The following is a 16,746-nucleotide window of genomic DNA, read 5'->3' on the forward strand; positions in this document are numbered from 1 at the left end:
CGGGCTGGGCTCCGTGGTCACCAGCATCCAATCCTGAATGCCGAATCTGCGGCCCTCTAGAAGATGAGCACTCTATAACCACCACAGGAGAGACACCCTTGTCCTTGGATATAGGGTTATCCGCTGATGCATCTGAAGATGCGATCCGGACCATTTGTCCAGCAGATCCCACTGAAAAGTTCTTGCGTGAAATCTGCCGAATGGAATTGCTTCGTAGGAAGCCATCATTTTTACCAGGACCCTTGTGCAATGATGCACTGTTTTTAGGAGGTTCCTGACTAGCTCGGATAACTCCCTGGCTTTCTCTTCCGGGAGAAACACCTTTTTTCTGGACTGTGTCCAGAATCATCCCTAGGCACAGCAGACGTGTCGTCGGGATCAGCTGCGATTTTGGAATATTTAGAATCCACCCGTGCTGTTGTAGCAGTATCCGAGATAGTGGTACTCCGACCTCCAACTGTTCCCTGGACTATGCCCTTATCAGGAGATCGTCCAAGTAAGGGATAATTAAGACGCCTTTTCTTCGAAGAAGAATCATCATTTCGGCCATTACCTTGGTAAAGACCCGGGGTGCCGTGGACAATCCAAACGGCAGCGTCTGAAACTGATAGTGACAGTTCTGCACCACGAACCTGAGGTACCCTTAGTGAGAAGGGCAAATTTGGGACATAGAGGTAAGCATCCCTGATGTCCTGGGACACTATATAGTCCCCTTCTTCCTGGTTCGTTATCACTGCTCTGAGTGACTCCATCTTGATTTGAACCTTTGTAAGTGTTCAAAAATTTTTTTAGAATAAGTCTCACCTAGCCTTCTGGCTTCAGTACCACAATATAGTGTGGAATACTACCCCTTTTCTTGTAGTAGGAGGGGTAATTTAATTATCACCTGCTGGGAATACAGCTTGTGAATTTTTTCCCATACTGCCTCCTTGTCGGAGGGAGACCTTGGTAAAGCAGACTTCAGGAGCCTGCGAAGGGGAAACGTCTCGACATTCCAATCTGTACCCCTGGGATACTACTTGTAGGATCCAGGGGTCCTGTACGGTCTCAGCGCCATGCTGAGAACTTGTCAGAAGCGGTGGAACGCTTCTGTTCCTGGGAATGGGCTGCCTGCTGCAGTCTTCTTCCCTTTCCTCTATCCCTGGGCAGATATGATCTTATAGGGACGAAAGGACTGAGGCTGAAAAGACGGTGTCTTTTTCTGCAGAGATGTGACTTAGGGTAAAAACGGCGGATTTTCCAGCAGTTGCCGTGGCCACCAGGTCCGATGGACCGACCCCAAATAACTCCTCTTCCTTTATACGGCAATACACCTTTGTGCCGTTTGGAATCTGCATCACCTGACCACTGTCGTGTCCATAACATCTTCTGGCAGATATGGATATCGCATTTACTCTTGATGCCAGAGTGCAAATATCCCTCTGTGCATCTCGCATATATAGAAATGCATCCTTTAAATGCTCTATAGTCAATAAAATACTGTCCCTGTCAAGGGTATCAATATTTTTAGTCAGGGAATCCGACCAAGCCACCCCAGCTCTGCACATCCAGGCTGAGGCGATCGCTGGTCGCAGTATAACACCAGTATGTGTGTATATACTTTTTATGATATTTTCCAGCCTCCTGTCAGCTGGTCCTTGAGGACGGCCCTATCTATAGACGGTACCGCCACTTGTTTTGATAAGCGTGTGAGCGCCTTATCCACCCTAAGGGGTGTTTCCCAACGCGCCCTAACTTCTGGCGGGAAAGGGTATACCGCCCATAATTTTCTATCGGGGGGAACCCACGCATCATCACACACTTTATTTAATTTATCTGATTCAGGAAAAACTACGGTAGTTTTTTCACATCCCACATAATACCCTCTTTTGTGGTACTTGTAGTATCAGAAATATGAAACACCTCCTTCATTGCCTTTAACGTGTGGCCCTAATAAGGAATACGTTTGTTTATTCACCGTCGACACTGGATTCAGTGTCCCTGTCTGTGTCTGTGTCGACCGACTAAAGTAAACGGGCGTTTTAAAACCCCTGACGGTGTTTTTGAGACGTCTGGACCGGTACTAATTGTTTGTCGGCCGTCTCATGTCGTCAACCGACCTTGCAGCGTGTTGACATTATCACGTAATTCCCTAAATAAGCCATCCATTCCGGTGTCGACTCCCTAGAGAGTGACATCACCATTACAGGCAATTGCTCCGCCTCCTCACCAACATCGTCCTCATACATGTCGACACACACGTACCGACACACAGCACACACACAGGGAATGCTCTGATAGAGGACAGGACCCACTAGCCCTTTGGAGAGACAGAGGGAGAGTTTACCAGCACACACCAAAAACGCTATAATTATATAGGGACAATCTTATATAAGTGTTTTCCCTTATAGCATCTTTTTTATATATTTCTAACGCCAAATTAGTGCCCCCCCTCTCTGTTTTAACCTTGTTTCTGTAGTGCAGTGCAGGGGAGAGCCTGGGAGCCTTCCCTCCAGCCTTTCTGTGAGGGAAAATGGCGCTGTGTGCTGAGGAGATAGGCCCCGCCCCTTTTTCGGCGGCCTCGTCTCCCGCTCTTAACGGATTCTGGCAGGGGTTAAATATCTCCATATAGCCTCCGGAGGCTATATGTGAGGTATTTTTAGCCAAAATAGGTATTCATTTGCCTCCCAGGGTGCCCCCCTCCCAGCGCCCTGCACCCTCAGTGACTGCCGTGTGAAGTGTGCTGAGAGGAAAATGGCGCACAGCTGCAGTGCTGTGCCCTACCTTTAGAAGACTGAGGAGTCTTCTGCCGCCGATTCTGGACCTCTTCTTACTTCAGCATCTGCAAGGGGGCCGGCGGCAAGGCTCCGGTGACCATCCAGGCTGTACCTGTGATCGTCCCTCTGGAGCTGATGTCCAGTAGCCAAGAAGCCAATCCATCCTGCACGCAGGTGAGTTCACTTCTTCTCCCCTAAGTCCCTCGTTGCAGTGATCCTGTTGCCAGCAGGACTCACTGTAAAATAAAAAACCTAAGCTAAACTTTTCTAAGCAGCTCTTTAGGAGAGCCACCTAGATTGCACCCTTCTCGGCCGGGCACAAAAATCTAACTGGCTTGGAGGAGGGTCATAGGGGGAGGAGCCAGTGCACACCACCTGATCGGAAAGCTTTACTTTTGTGCCCTGTCTCCTGCGGAGCCGCTATTCCCCATGGTCTTTTCAGGAACCCCAGCATCCACTAGGACGATAGAGAAATAGATTTACCGGTGAGTAAAATCTTATTTTCTCTAACGTCCTAGTGGATGCTGGGGACTCCGTAAGGACCATGGGGATTATACCAAAGCTCCCAAACGGGCGGGAGAGTGCGGATGATTCTGCAGCACCGAATGAGAGAACTCCAGGTCCTCCTCAGCCAGGGTATCAAATTTGTAGAATTTTGCAAACGTGTTTGCCCCCGACCAAGTAGCTGCTCGGCAAAGTTGTAAAGCCGAGACCCCTCGGGCAGCCGCCCAGGATGAGCCCACCTTCCGTGTGGAATGGGCTTTTACAGATTTAGGCTGCGGTAAGCCTACCGCAGAATGCGCCAGCTGAATAGTGCTACAAATCCAGCGCGCAATAGACTGCTTAGAAGCAGGAGCACCCAGCTTGGTGGGTGCATACAGGATAAACAGCGAGTCAGTCTTTCTGACTCCAGCCGTCCTGGCAATATAAATTTTTAGGGCCCTGACTACGTCCAGCAACTTGGAATCCTCCAAGTCCCTAGTAGCCGCAGGCACCACAATAGGTTGGTTCAAGTTAAAAGCTGAGACCACCTTTGGGAGAAACTGAGGACGAGTCCTCAATTCTGCCCTATCCATATGGAAAATCAGATAAGGGCTTTTACAAGACAAAGCCGCCAATTCTGAAACCCTCCTGGCCGACGCCAAGGCCAACAGCATGACCACTTTCCACGTGAGATATTTTAAATCCACAGTTTTAAGTGGTTCGAACCAATGTGATTTCAGGAATGCCAAAACCACATTGAGATCCCAAGGTGCCACTGGGGGCAAAAAAGGAGGCTGAATATGCAGTACTCCTTTGACAAAAGTCTGAACTTCGGGCAGTGAAGCCAGTTCTTTTTGGAAGAAAATCGACAGAGCCGAAATCTGGACCTTTATGGACCCCAATTTGAGGCCCAACGTCACCCCTGCTTGCAGGAAGTGCAGGAATCGACCCAGTTGAAATTCCTCCGTCGGGGCCTTCATGGCCTCACACCAAGCAACATATTTTCGCCAAATGCGGTGATAATGTCTTGCGGTGACATCCTTCCTGGCTTTGATCAGGGTAGGGATGACTTCCTCCGGAATACCTTTTTCCTTCAGGATCCGGTGTTCAACCGCCATGCCGTCAAACGCAGCCGCGGTAAGTCTTGGAACAGACAGGGTCCCTGCTGCAGCAGGTCTTGTCTGAGCGGCAGAGGCCAAGGGTCCTCTGTAAGCATCTCTTGAAGTTCCGGGTACCAAGCTCTTCTTGGCCAATCCGGAACCACGAGTATGGTTTTTTACTCCTCGCCTTCTTATTATTCTCAGTACCTTGGGTATGAGAGGTAGAGGAGGAAACACATAAACCGACTGGTACACCCATGGTGTCACTAGAGCGTCCACCGCTATCGCCTGAGGGTCTCTTGACCGGGCGCAATATCTTTTCAACTTCTTGTTGAGGCGGGACGCCATCATGTCTACCTGTGGTTTTTCCCACCGGTTGACCAGCATTTGGAAGACTTCTGGATGAAGTCCCCATTCTCCCGGGTGGAGGTCGTGCCTGCTGAGGAAGTCTGCTTCCCAGTTGTCCACTCCCGGAATGACCACTGCCGTCAGTGCTAACACATGATTCTCTGTCCATCTGAGAATCCTTGTGGCTTCTGCCATCGCCATCCTGCTTCTCGTGCCGCCCTGTCTGTTTACATGGGCGACCGCCGTGATGTTGTCTGACTGGATCAGTACCGGCTGGTTTTGAAGCAGGGGTCTTGCCTGGCTTAGGGCATTGTAAATGGCCCTTAGCTCCAGGATATTTATGTGAAGAGAAATCTCCTGATTTGACCACAGTCCTTGGAAATTTCTTCCCTTTGTGACTGCTCCCCAGCCCCGAAGGCTGGCATCCGTGGTCACCAGGACCCAGTCCTGTATTCCGAATCTGTGGCTCTCTAGTAGATGAGCCCTCTGCAGCCACCACAGCAGCGACACCCTGGTTCTGGCCGATAGGGTTATCCGCTGTTGCATCTGGAGATGGGACCCGGACCATTTGTCCAACAGGTCCCACTGGAACGTCCTTGCGTGGAACCTTCCGAATGGAATTGCTTCGTACGAAGCTACCATTTTTCCCAGGACTCGTGTGCATTGATGTACCGACACTTTTCCTGGTTTTAGAATGTCTCTGACCAGAGATGACAATTCCTCGGCTTTTTCCAGTGGAAGAAACACTCTTTTCTGGTCTGTGTCCAGAATCATTCCCAGGAACAGAAGACGTGTCGTCGGGACCAGCTGTGACTTTGGAATGTTTAGAATCCAGCCGTGCTGTTGTAGCACTTCCTGAGAAAGTGCCACCCCCACTATCAACTGTTCTTTGGACCTCGCCTTTATCAGGAGATCGTCCAAGTACGGGATAATTAAAACTCCCTTCATGCGAAGGAGTATCATCATTTCGGCCATTACCTTGGTAAAGACCCTCGGTGCCGTGGATAACCCGAACGGCAGCGTCTGGAACCGATAGTGACAGTCCTGTACCACAAATCTGAGGTACTCCTGGTGCGGAGGGTAAATGGGGACATGCAGGTACGCATCCTTGATGTCCAGGGATACCATGTAATCCCCCTCCTCCAGGCTCGCAATAACCGCCCTGAGCGATTCCATCTTGAACTTGAACCTCTTGATATAAAAGTGTTCAAGGTTTTTAAATTTAAGATGGGTCTCACCGAACCGTCCGGTTTCGGTACCACAAACATTGTGGAGTAGTAACCCTTTCCTTGCTGAAGGAGGGGTACTTTGACGATCACTTTCTGTGAATACAGTTTTTGAATAGCCACCAACACTGCCTCCCTGGCAGAGGGAGTTGCCGGCAAGGCAGATTTTAGGAAACGGCGGGGGGGAGACGTCTCGAATTCCAGCCTGTACCCCTGAGATACTACTTGAAGGACCCAGGGATCCACTTGTGAGAGAGCCCACTGTGTGCCGAAAAACCTGAGACGTGCCCCCACCGTTCCCGATTCCGCCTGAGCAGCCCCAGCGTCATGCTGTGGACTTACCGGACGCAGGGGAGGACTTCTGCTCCTGGGAACTAGCTGTGTGCTGCAGCTTTTTCCCCCTTCCTCTGCCCCTCGGCAGAAAGGATGAGCCTCTAGCCCGCTTATTTTTCTGGGGCCGAAAGGACTGTACTTGATAATACGGTGCTTTCTTTTGCTGTGGGGTAGCCTGTGGCAAAAAAGTCGATTTCCCAGCCGTAGCTGTGGAAACGAGGTCTGAAAGACCTTCCCCAAAAAGTTCCGCCCCTTTATAGGGTAAAACTTCCATGTGCCACTTGGAGTCTGCATCACCTGACCATTGCCTAGTCCATAACCCCCGTCTGGCGGCAATGGACATAGCGCTTATTTTTGATGCCAGCCAGCAAATATCCCTCTGTGCATCACGCATGTATAAGACCGCGTCTTTTATATGGTCAATCGTCAGCAAAATATTGTCCCTATCCATGGTATCAATGTTTTCCGACAGGGAGTCTGACCACGCAGCAGCAGCACTGCACATCCAAGCTGATGCAATAGCGGGTCTCAATATAATGCCAGTGTGTGTGTATATAGCTTTTAGGGTACTTTCCAGCTTTTTATCAGCAGATTCTTTTAGGGCGGCCGTATCCGGAGACGGTAGTGCCACCTTCTTTGATAAGCGTGTCAGCGCTTTATCTACCCTAGGGGGTGTTTCCCAGCGTGACCTATCCTCTGGCGGGAAAGGGTACGCAGCCATTAACCGTTTAGAAATGATCAATTTCTTATCTGGGGAAGTCCACGCTTCCTCACACACCTCATTTAATTCGTCAGATACAGGAAAAACTACTGGTAGTTTTTTCTCACCAAACATAATACCCTTTTTTGTGGTACCTGGGGTATCATCAGAAATGTGTAATACATTTTTCATAGCCTCAATCATATAACGGGTGGATCTATTGGAGGGTACACTCGTCTCATCATCGTCGACACTGGAGTCGGTATCCGTGTCGACATCTGTATCTGTCATCTGAGGTAGCGGGCGTTTTATAGCCCCTGATGACATTTGAGACACTTGGACAGGCACAAGCTGAGTAGCCGGCTGTCCTATGTCGTCAAACCTTTTATGTAAGGAGCTGACACTGTCACGTAATTCCTTCCATAAGTCCATCCACACTGGTGTCGACCCCGCAGGGGGTGACATCACATTCACAGGCATTTGCTCCGTCTCCACATCATTGTCCTCATCATACATGTCGACAAAGCAGTACCGACACACAGCAGACACACAGGGAATGCTCTTACAGAGGACAGGACCCCACAAAGCCCTTTGGGGAGACAGAGGGAGAGTATGCCAGCACACACCAGGGCGCTATATAAACACAGGGATATCACTATACAGAGTGTTTTCCCCTATAGCTGCCTATAATATATATATATTGCGCCTAAATTGTGCCCCCCCCTCTCTTTTTTACCCTTTCTGTAGTGCAGGACTGCAGGGGAGAGCCAGGGAGCTTCCTTCCAGCGAAGCTGTGAGGGAATAATGGCGCCAGTGTGCTGAGGGAGTTGGCTCCGCCCCTTTTTCGGCGGGCTTTCTCCCGCTATTTTATCGTTTCTGGCAGGGGTTAATATACACCTATATAGCCTCTGGGGCTATATATGGTGTTAGTTTTGCCAGCCAAGGTGTTATTATTGCTGCTCAGGGCGCCCCCCCCCCCCCAGCGCCCTGCACCCATCAGTGACCGCAGTGTGTGGTGTGCATGTGGAGCAATGGCGCACAGCTGCAGTGCTGTGCGCTACCTTGGAGAAGACAGAAGTCTTCAGCCGCCGATTTTCCGGACCACCTTCTTGTTTCTGGCTCTGTAAGGGGGACGGCGGCGCGGCTCCGGGAACGGACGACGAGGTCGGGTCCTGTGTTCGATCCCTCTGGAGCTAATGGTGTCCAGTAGCCTAAGAAGCCCAAGCTACCACCACTTAGGTAGGTTTGCTTCTTCTCCCCCTTAGTCCCTCGTTGCAGTGAGCCTGTTGCCAGCAGGTCTCACTGAAAATAAAAAACTAAACTATACTTTCTTCTAGGAGCTCAGGAGAGCCCCTAGTGTGCATCCAGCTCAGCCGGGCACAGAAATCTAACAGAGGCTTGGAGGAGGGTCATAGGGGGAGGAGCCAGTGCACACCAGATAGTCCTAAATCTTTCTTAGATGTGCCCAGTCTCCTGCGGAGCCGTCTATTCCCCATGGTCCTTACGGAGTCCCCAGCATCCACTAGGACGTTAGAGAAATATTTTTTTTTTTGCCAAAGAGAGGTTCATATGCTGCCCAGGGCGCCCGCCCTGCGCCCTTACAGTGACTGCCGTGTGTGAGGTGTATGGGAGCAATGGCGCACAGCTTTACTGCTGTGCGTTACCTCAGTGAAGATAATGAAGTCTTCTGCCGCCTCTGAAGTCTTCTTTTCTTCTGATACTCACCCGGCTTCTATCTTCCGGCTCTGCGAGGAGGACGGCGGCGCGGCTCTGGGACGGACGGCGAGGGTGAGACCTGCGTACCGATCCCTCTGGAGCTAATGGTGTCCAGTAGCCTAAGAAACAGAGCCTAGCATTAAAGTAGCTCTGTTTCTCTCCCCTCAGTCCCTCGATGCAGGGAGTCTGTTGCCAGCAGGCTCCCTGAAAATAAAAAACCTAACAAATATACTTTCTGACAGGAAACTCAGGAGAGCTCCCTGTAATGCACCCAGTCTCCTCTGGGCACAGTAGTAAACTGAGGTCTGGAGGAGGGGCATAGAGGAAGGAGCCAGTGCACACCCAGACCTAAAGTCTTTCTTAAAGTGCCCATGTCTCCTGCGGAGCCCGTCTATCCCCATGGTCCTTACGGAGTCCCCAGCATCCTCTAGGACGTCAGAGAAATAATAATAATCTATCCTGCATTCTGTCACCCGGAAAGGTTTACCTGGTAATCATTTACTGCCAATAGGAAAGCCAGCAAATGGATCTGCAGTGCCATAACCTAGTTTTGGACAGTACAGATGAGTGTCTGCTCATCCTTGTTGCTAGCCAAGGCAATTTCGAGTCGTTTCCCTTGGTGTACGCACCCACAATCCGTGCGTACGCTCCTGGGAATGGGTCACATACGTGCGAGGCTAGTCGCAATTGTGATGTGGCTGCACGTGTGACCCGTTTGCGGTATAGATGAGCAAGGACGCATCTGTATACTGCTTAGTAAGCAACAGATAAGCAAACCTCAATATATACAAATGTTAGAATGCAGAGCGTCACTTACCTTCCTTTTTTCCTTTATCCAGTAGGATATTCAGTTTGCTGCAAAGTTGAATAATGTTGTCAAGCTGCCTGTTGATCTGTACGTCTTTTACCCATGCTGGGGTATGGCAAACAGGGCACTCATTTCCCATGCTTTCATCCACACAGGTCCTTAGGGAAAACAGATAAAGGACAAGTTGTAAAACAAGGGTACTCTCATATCTCACACATAAAGTGGATATTTATCAAGCTTTCTAAAGGAGACAAGTGGAGATGTTGCCCACACCAACAAACCAGACTCTAGCTACCATATTAAAGTATGTACTAGATAAAGGATAGCTAGAAGCTGATTGGTTGCCATAGGCAACATCTCCAGTTGTCCTTTTTAGGAAGGCTTGATGAATATCCCCCTAATATGTATTGTGCCATTTTGTGTGTTTTTGTTTTGGAAATAGAGGCAATCCAAAGTTACTTTGGAATTCAACTTATTAATACCCCTTTCAGACTGCCACCACTGAACACGGGTTATTGGCACATCAACGCGCATAACCCGTGTTCATGCGCGGTCTGAAAGGTGCAAGGGCTGACATATTGGGTCGAGTATTTCAACCCTGGTCGTGAGCAGGGTGGAACACGTCTTCAACCCGGCTCACTGTGCGGTGTGAACGTGAGCCTGGTCGATGCGACCCGTTTCCCGTTCACACACATGATCTCCAAGCGCCGCGTAAATATGCCGGGCTGCAGTCAGCGGGGCGCCTGAGGCGGGTCGCACACTAGGAGCTCCCGTGTTAAGCTCAGGCGGTCTGAAAGGGATATAAGAAAAAACAAGCACGCAGAAGTGGTGTACTTTGTGTAAAGAGGAAAACAAAGTTGGTCGATGTTCTATCCACCTGCGAGAGAATAGAGAAGCAAAGTAAATCCTGCATGTCTCCCTCTTAGTGTTCGCTTGTGAGCTTTGAGGTCAATGAGGGTATGGAGATAGACTGAATGCAGAGAGGATAGTACATTGGGGCCTATTTATAACGCATCTGGCTTTACAGCCAATAAATAACTTCATTCGCAGTTTGCTTCTCCAAATTATCAGAGTTTTTGGGGAGTTTTTAAAACTCTGTTTGCCAGGAAAGAGGCGAAGAGTCCCGGGGGAACCACTTTTCTCCACTTTGAAGCCATTTGCTGCTAGCTTCATGCAACAGTAATTTCTTACACTTTGCAGATACCCTACGAAAAGGTATTACACAGGCTTCATGCCACACGTGCAGAGTCTAGCTACTGCTGAGAGTTCTGAAGATCCTTTTCCAGTAATATGGTGGCAGAGCGTCTATGGCCCTTTGTAGATGGCATCAGCCATCCGGGCCGAGAGCCAAAGAGCCTGATAAATTGGGCCAGCAGCGTTATACGGCATATGCAATATCATTCACAATCTGAACGATATTGTCCAGTCCTAAATGATATTGCATAATGTGTACGCATAATCCGCTGTACGATGCGCGCTCCCGCGGGTCGCATGCGACGCCGTATGTCGGACTGCATGCAGTCTTGATGAGGTGATATTGTGTGGTTTTGAACTCCAGTGATGACTGTTTCTAGACATCGTTTGTAGTGTGTACACATGATCCGATCTGATATCTTATACAATTTCATACAATATTGTATTGTATGGGATCGCATAACGTGTACACAGCATTAGTTTTGCCTGTGGTATGCTCTTAATTAGCTCCCCTACTTAAAACACTATCGTTTCCAGATGATTTTCAGCTTCTAAAATTGGTCTGACCATTGCGAAATTGTGCCAACCAGTCTCAGCAATATTGTGGAAATAGAATGGGCCAGAAAACAGGCCAAAAGATCCATTAATGATTATCAAGGTCCACGATTATTCCCACCTCTAGTTACTGCAAATACATTGTTTTGCAGGAAGTACAGCAGAGATGTCCACTAACTGCAATTACTGGACTACGGGTGGTCTTCAGTTTGCCGGCTGTCGTGATCCCGGCGCACAGTATACCATGACCCCCCTGGAGGAAGAATAGATAGCATGGCGCGTGTAGCACGCCACCGTGCCCGCAGTGTGGCGAGCGCAGCAAGCCCGCAAGGGGCTCATTTGCGCTCGCCCAGCTGTCGGTAGGATGGCGGTCGGGATTCCGGCCGCCGGCATACCCTACTATACCCCTGGACTACATAGCTCTCATGATACAGACCACCATGGAAGCATTCATTCAGCAACAAAACTGTATAATGCAACTTCCTCAAACCCTGTGCTAAAGTGTATTTCAGACCAACTAATGTCAGCGGCATAATAAAAATGTAAGATACTCACCTACAGAACACATGTTCACAACCGCCCAGGCACATAGGCTCCTTTAAAACTGACAAACTGTAGGGAAAAAAAATAAAATATAAGTATGATCTACAATATAAGATTCTACAGATGTACACAATGAAGTAAGAACATAGCCGTCATAACAAAAGGTTTTTCATCTTTAAATTCCTTCCCTAAATCGGTGTCGGTAAAGCTGATCAGCATTCTGTGTTTTATCGCTACACGGGAAGAAAACACTTACAGTATTTGCCAATTTGCTGAGCTTTTTTTGACAACCCACTTGACAAAATACATCTAACACTCATAGCTTTCTATCATGACGTTCTATTTGTCCTTATTCAGCTCAAAGTGAATTTATCAGTATTAAAGGTGTAGTCCCATTTACTGTCATTGCGTGTATCCAAGAATGGGTCACTTTGGTCTCACCTTAATGAACACTCTTAACAAATACTTATTGCAATATGTTTATGTGTTGACTGTAGCTAAGGTTATTTCTGCCAGAAACTGGATGGCAAGTGACTCTCCTCAATTTTAGAAATGGGTCAATTCGATTTAGAAGATCACGAACGCTACTCAAATATTCATACATAGGGCCTTATTGGATATATTTAGTTATGTGTAACATCTCCAGCAGAAGCCCAAGGGCCCAATTCAGACCTGATTGCTGCAACGGCAGCGATCGCAGCCTGATGCCCTTTGTGGAAGCGAAAGCATCTCACTGGTGCGATTGCCTCTGCCTGACGGTCGCGGGAGGTGGTGTGCCAATGCCGTTAGAACGCCGTTGTGGGGGGCGCAGTCCGGACAACGCAGGCTGTCTGGACCATTGCTGCGACCCAGAACATGGAGGGAGCTACTCAGCGGATGCGAAAGCATCGCCGCTGTGTGCGTGGGGGGGTGGGTGGGGGGGGTGGGGCGCCTGACATGCGGGGCAAACTAGTCCTGTGCTGGGCGTCCCCCCGGCTGTCAGAGAAACTTATCGTAGATGTGATGAATTTAGCACATCTGCGATCAGGTCTGAATCACCTCCTAAATTCATTACGCCCATAGAGCTCGTATGGAACTACAGCTCCCAGCAAGTCCTGCCGTTATGGCATAATAAGGTGTAGTACCGTAAGTAGCTGGAGTGCCACAGCTTGCCTACCACTGGATTAATATTTTTAAGTGTTTCTTTAATTCCTATATTTACTTTTTGAAATGTTTATGTGTTACCATATCCATGAAAAAGTCCCTTTACTTCATATCATAACTATCTGCATCACTTTCTAGATATCGGTTGGTGGGATTTTCTGTTGTACGTTTGGTGTTCACTGCGCGCAAAACATTTAATAAAGCAGACAACACAAAAAAAAAAAAAAAACATATATAGATATCGCGGATGTTATACAGGTTGAGTCTCCCTTATCCAAAATGCTTGGGACAAGAGGTATTTTGGATATCGGATTTTTCCGTATTTTGGAATAATTGCATACCATAATGAGATATCATGGTGATGGGACCTAAATCTAAGCACACAATTCATTTATGTTTCATATACACATTATACACACAGCCTGAAGGTCATTTAATACAATATTTTTAATAACTTTGTGTATTAAACAAAGTTTGTGTACATTGAGCCATCAGAAAACAAAGGTTTCACTATCTCACTCTCACTCAAAAAAGTCCGTATTTCGGAATATTCCGTATTTCGGAATATATGGATATGGGATACTCAACCTGTACCACCATATGGCTGCAATGGCTAGTAGCCATGGATTTGATGCCTGAAACCCTGCAACTATTCAGTGCCAGGCTTCCAATCACATGTCCGTCCCTAAGCAACCTGTGCCACCCTAGCCGCTGTGGAACTACAAATCCCAGCATGCCTTGCTATATTACTCCTGGTAAGGGGACTCTGCTGCAGCTGGCGTGCCATAGGATGCCTAGTACCAGTTAACTAGCATACATACATACCACACAGAGCAGCGCAGCCCGCACCACACATACATATATACCACACAGAGCAGCGCAGCCCGCACCACACATACATACCACACAGAGCAGCGCAGCCCGCACCACACATACGTACCACACAGAGCAGCGCAGCCCGCACCACACATACATACATATATACCACACAGAGCAGCGCAGCCCACACCACACATACATACATATATACCACACAGAGCAGCGCAGCCCGCACCACACATACATATATACCACACAGAGCAGCGCAGCCCGCACTACACATACATATATACCACACAGAGCAGCGCAGCCCGCACCACACATACATATATACCACACAGAGCAGCGCAGCCCACACCACACATACATACCACAGAGCAGCGCAGCCCGTACCACACATACATATATACCACACAGAGCAGCGCAGCCCGCACTACACATACATACCACAGAGCAGCGCAGCCCACACCACACATACATACCACACAGAGCAGAGCAGCCCACACCACACATACATATATACCACACAGAGCAGCGCAGCCCGCACCACACACATACATACCACACAGAGCAGCGCAGCCCGCACCACACATACATATATACCACACAGAGCAGCGCAGCCCGCACCACACACATACATACCACACAGAGCAGCGCAGCCCGCACCACACATACATACATACCACACAGAGCAGCGCAGCCCGCACCACACATACATATATACCACACAGAGCAGCGCAGCCCGCACCACACATACATACATACCACACAGAGCAGCGCAGCCCGCACCACACATACATACATACATACCACACAGAGCAGCGCAGCCCGCACCACACATACATATATACCACACAGAGCAGCGCAGCCCGCACCACACATACATACCACACAGAGCAGCGCAGCCCACACATACATATATACCACACAGAGCAGCGCAGCCCGCACCACACAGAGCAGCGCAGCCCGCACCACACACACATACCACACAGAGCAGCGCAGCCCGCACCACACATACATACATACCACACAGAGCAGCGCAGCCCGCACTACACATACATACATACATACCACACAGAGCAGCGCAGCCCGCACTACACATACATACCACACAGAGCAGCGCAGCCCGCACTACACATACATACCACAGAGCAGCGCAGCCCACACCACACATACATACCACAGAGCAGCGCAGCCCACACCACACATACATATATACCACACAGAGCAGCGCAGCCCGCACCACACATACATACCACACAGAGCAGCGCAGCCCGCACCACACATACATACATACCACACAGAGCAGCGCAGCCCGCACTACACATACCACACAGAGCAGCGCAGCCCGCACTACACATACATACCACACAGAGCAGCGCAGCCCGCACTACACATACATACCACAGAGCAGCGCAGCCCACACCACACATACATATATACCACACAGAGCAGCGCAGCCCGCACCACACATACATACCACACAGAGCAGCGCAGCCCGCACCACACATACATACATACCACACAGAGCAGCGCAGCCCGCACTACACATACATACATACATACCACACAGAGCAGCGCAGCCCGCACTACACATACATACCACACAGAGCAGCGCAGCCCGCACTACACATACATACCACAGAGCAGCGCAGCCCACACCACACATACATACCACAGAGCAGCGCAGCCCACACCACACATACATATATACCACACAGAGCAGCGCAGCCCGCACCACACATACATACCAAAGAGCAGCGCAGCCCACACATACATATATACCACACAGAGCAGCGCAGCCCGCACCACATATACATACATACCACACAGAGCAGAGCAGCCCACACCACATACATATATACCACACAGAGCAGCGCAGCCCGCACCACACATACATACATACCACACAGAGCAGCGCAGCCCGCACCACACATACATACATACCACACAGAGCAGCGCAGCCCGCACCACACATACATACCACACAGAGCAGCGCAGCCCACACCACACATACATACATACCACACAGAGCAGCGCAGCCCGCACCACACATACATACCACACATAGCAGCGCAGCCCACACCACACATACATACATACCACACAGAGCAGCGCTGCCCACACCACATACATACAGAGCAGCCCGCACCACATACATTACATACATACCACATAGAGCAGCGCAGCCCACACCACATACATACATACATACCACACAGAGCAGCGCAGCCCGCACCATACATACATACCACAGAGCAGCGCAGCCCGCACTACATACATACATACAGAGCAGCGCAGCCCGCACCACACATACATACATACATACATACCACACATTGCAGCGCAGCCCACACCACACATACATACCACACAGAGCAGCGCAGCCTGCCCTCCAGCTCCCGCAGCGCCGCCCGCGTCCGCCTCCAGTCAGGCAGATCCCTCATGATGACGGGGGTGTTCCTGCCGGTGTCGGGGAGCCGGTTCCCGGAGCGCACTCTGAGCGGCATGATAATGGAGGCAGCGAAGGACCAGGGGAAGGGAAGGAGTCGGTGTCCCGGCGCCGGGCGGGAACTTCAAAAATGGCGCCAGAGTAAGGATGGGAGGCGCTGCTGTGTGACCGCACCGTGCTCCTATCACACGGGGCGGGCCGGGTCACGGCGGGTGCTGCAGAGAGGGGATGCGTGACTTCGGTACCCGGCAGAGCGCACACAGGCCAGAGGGAGGGGCGGCCGCAGAAGTAGTATGTGGTGTATCGCCCTGCAAACAGAGGTGTATGAGGAGGAGGTGCAGGAGTAGTACTGTGTGCATAGTGTGACTGGTAATGCTGTAGTAGTACTATGTGGTGTATCGCCCTGCATACAGAGGTGTATGAGGAGCAGAAGTAGTACTGTGCATAGTGTGACTGGTAATGTTGTAGTAGTACTATGTGGTGTATCACCCAGCATACAGAGGTGTATGAGGAGGAGGTGCAGGAGTAGTACTGTGTGCATTGTGTGACTGGTAATGCTGTAGTAGTACT

At 49.8% G+C, this 16,746-nt stretch overlaps 1 protein-coding gene across 1 annotated transcript in view; it reads right to left on the reverse strand.

Annotated features, from left to right (window-relative positions):
- BARD1 (BRCA1 associated RING domain 1) overlaps positions 1-16,492 on the reverse strand; it is a 158,059-nt gene extending 141,567 nt beyond the window's left edge. The window contains exons 1-3 of the mRNA XM_063933156.1: positions 16,095-16,492; positions 11,775-11,831; positions 9,480-9,628 (exon numbers count right to left, since the gene is read on the reverse strand). Of these exons, the coding sequence (XP_063789226.1) occupies positions 9,480-9,628; positions 11,775-11,831; positions 16,095-16,234 (346 nt within the window). The 5' untranslated portion in view covers positions 16,235-16,492. The remainder of the gene's footprint in view (positions 1-9,479; positions 9,629-11,774; positions 11,832-16,094) is intronic.
- Positions 16,493-16,746: the final 254 nt, after the last annotated feature.

This window comes from Pseudophryne corroboree, chromosome 7 (genome assembly GCF_028390025.1).
Source record: "Pseudophryne corroboree isolate aPseCor3 chromosome 7, aPseCor3.hap2, whole genome shotgun sequence".
Taxonomy (NCBI): domain Eukaryota; kingdom Metazoa; phylum Chordata; class Amphibia; order Anura; family Myobatrachidae; genus Pseudophryne; species Pseudophryne corroboree.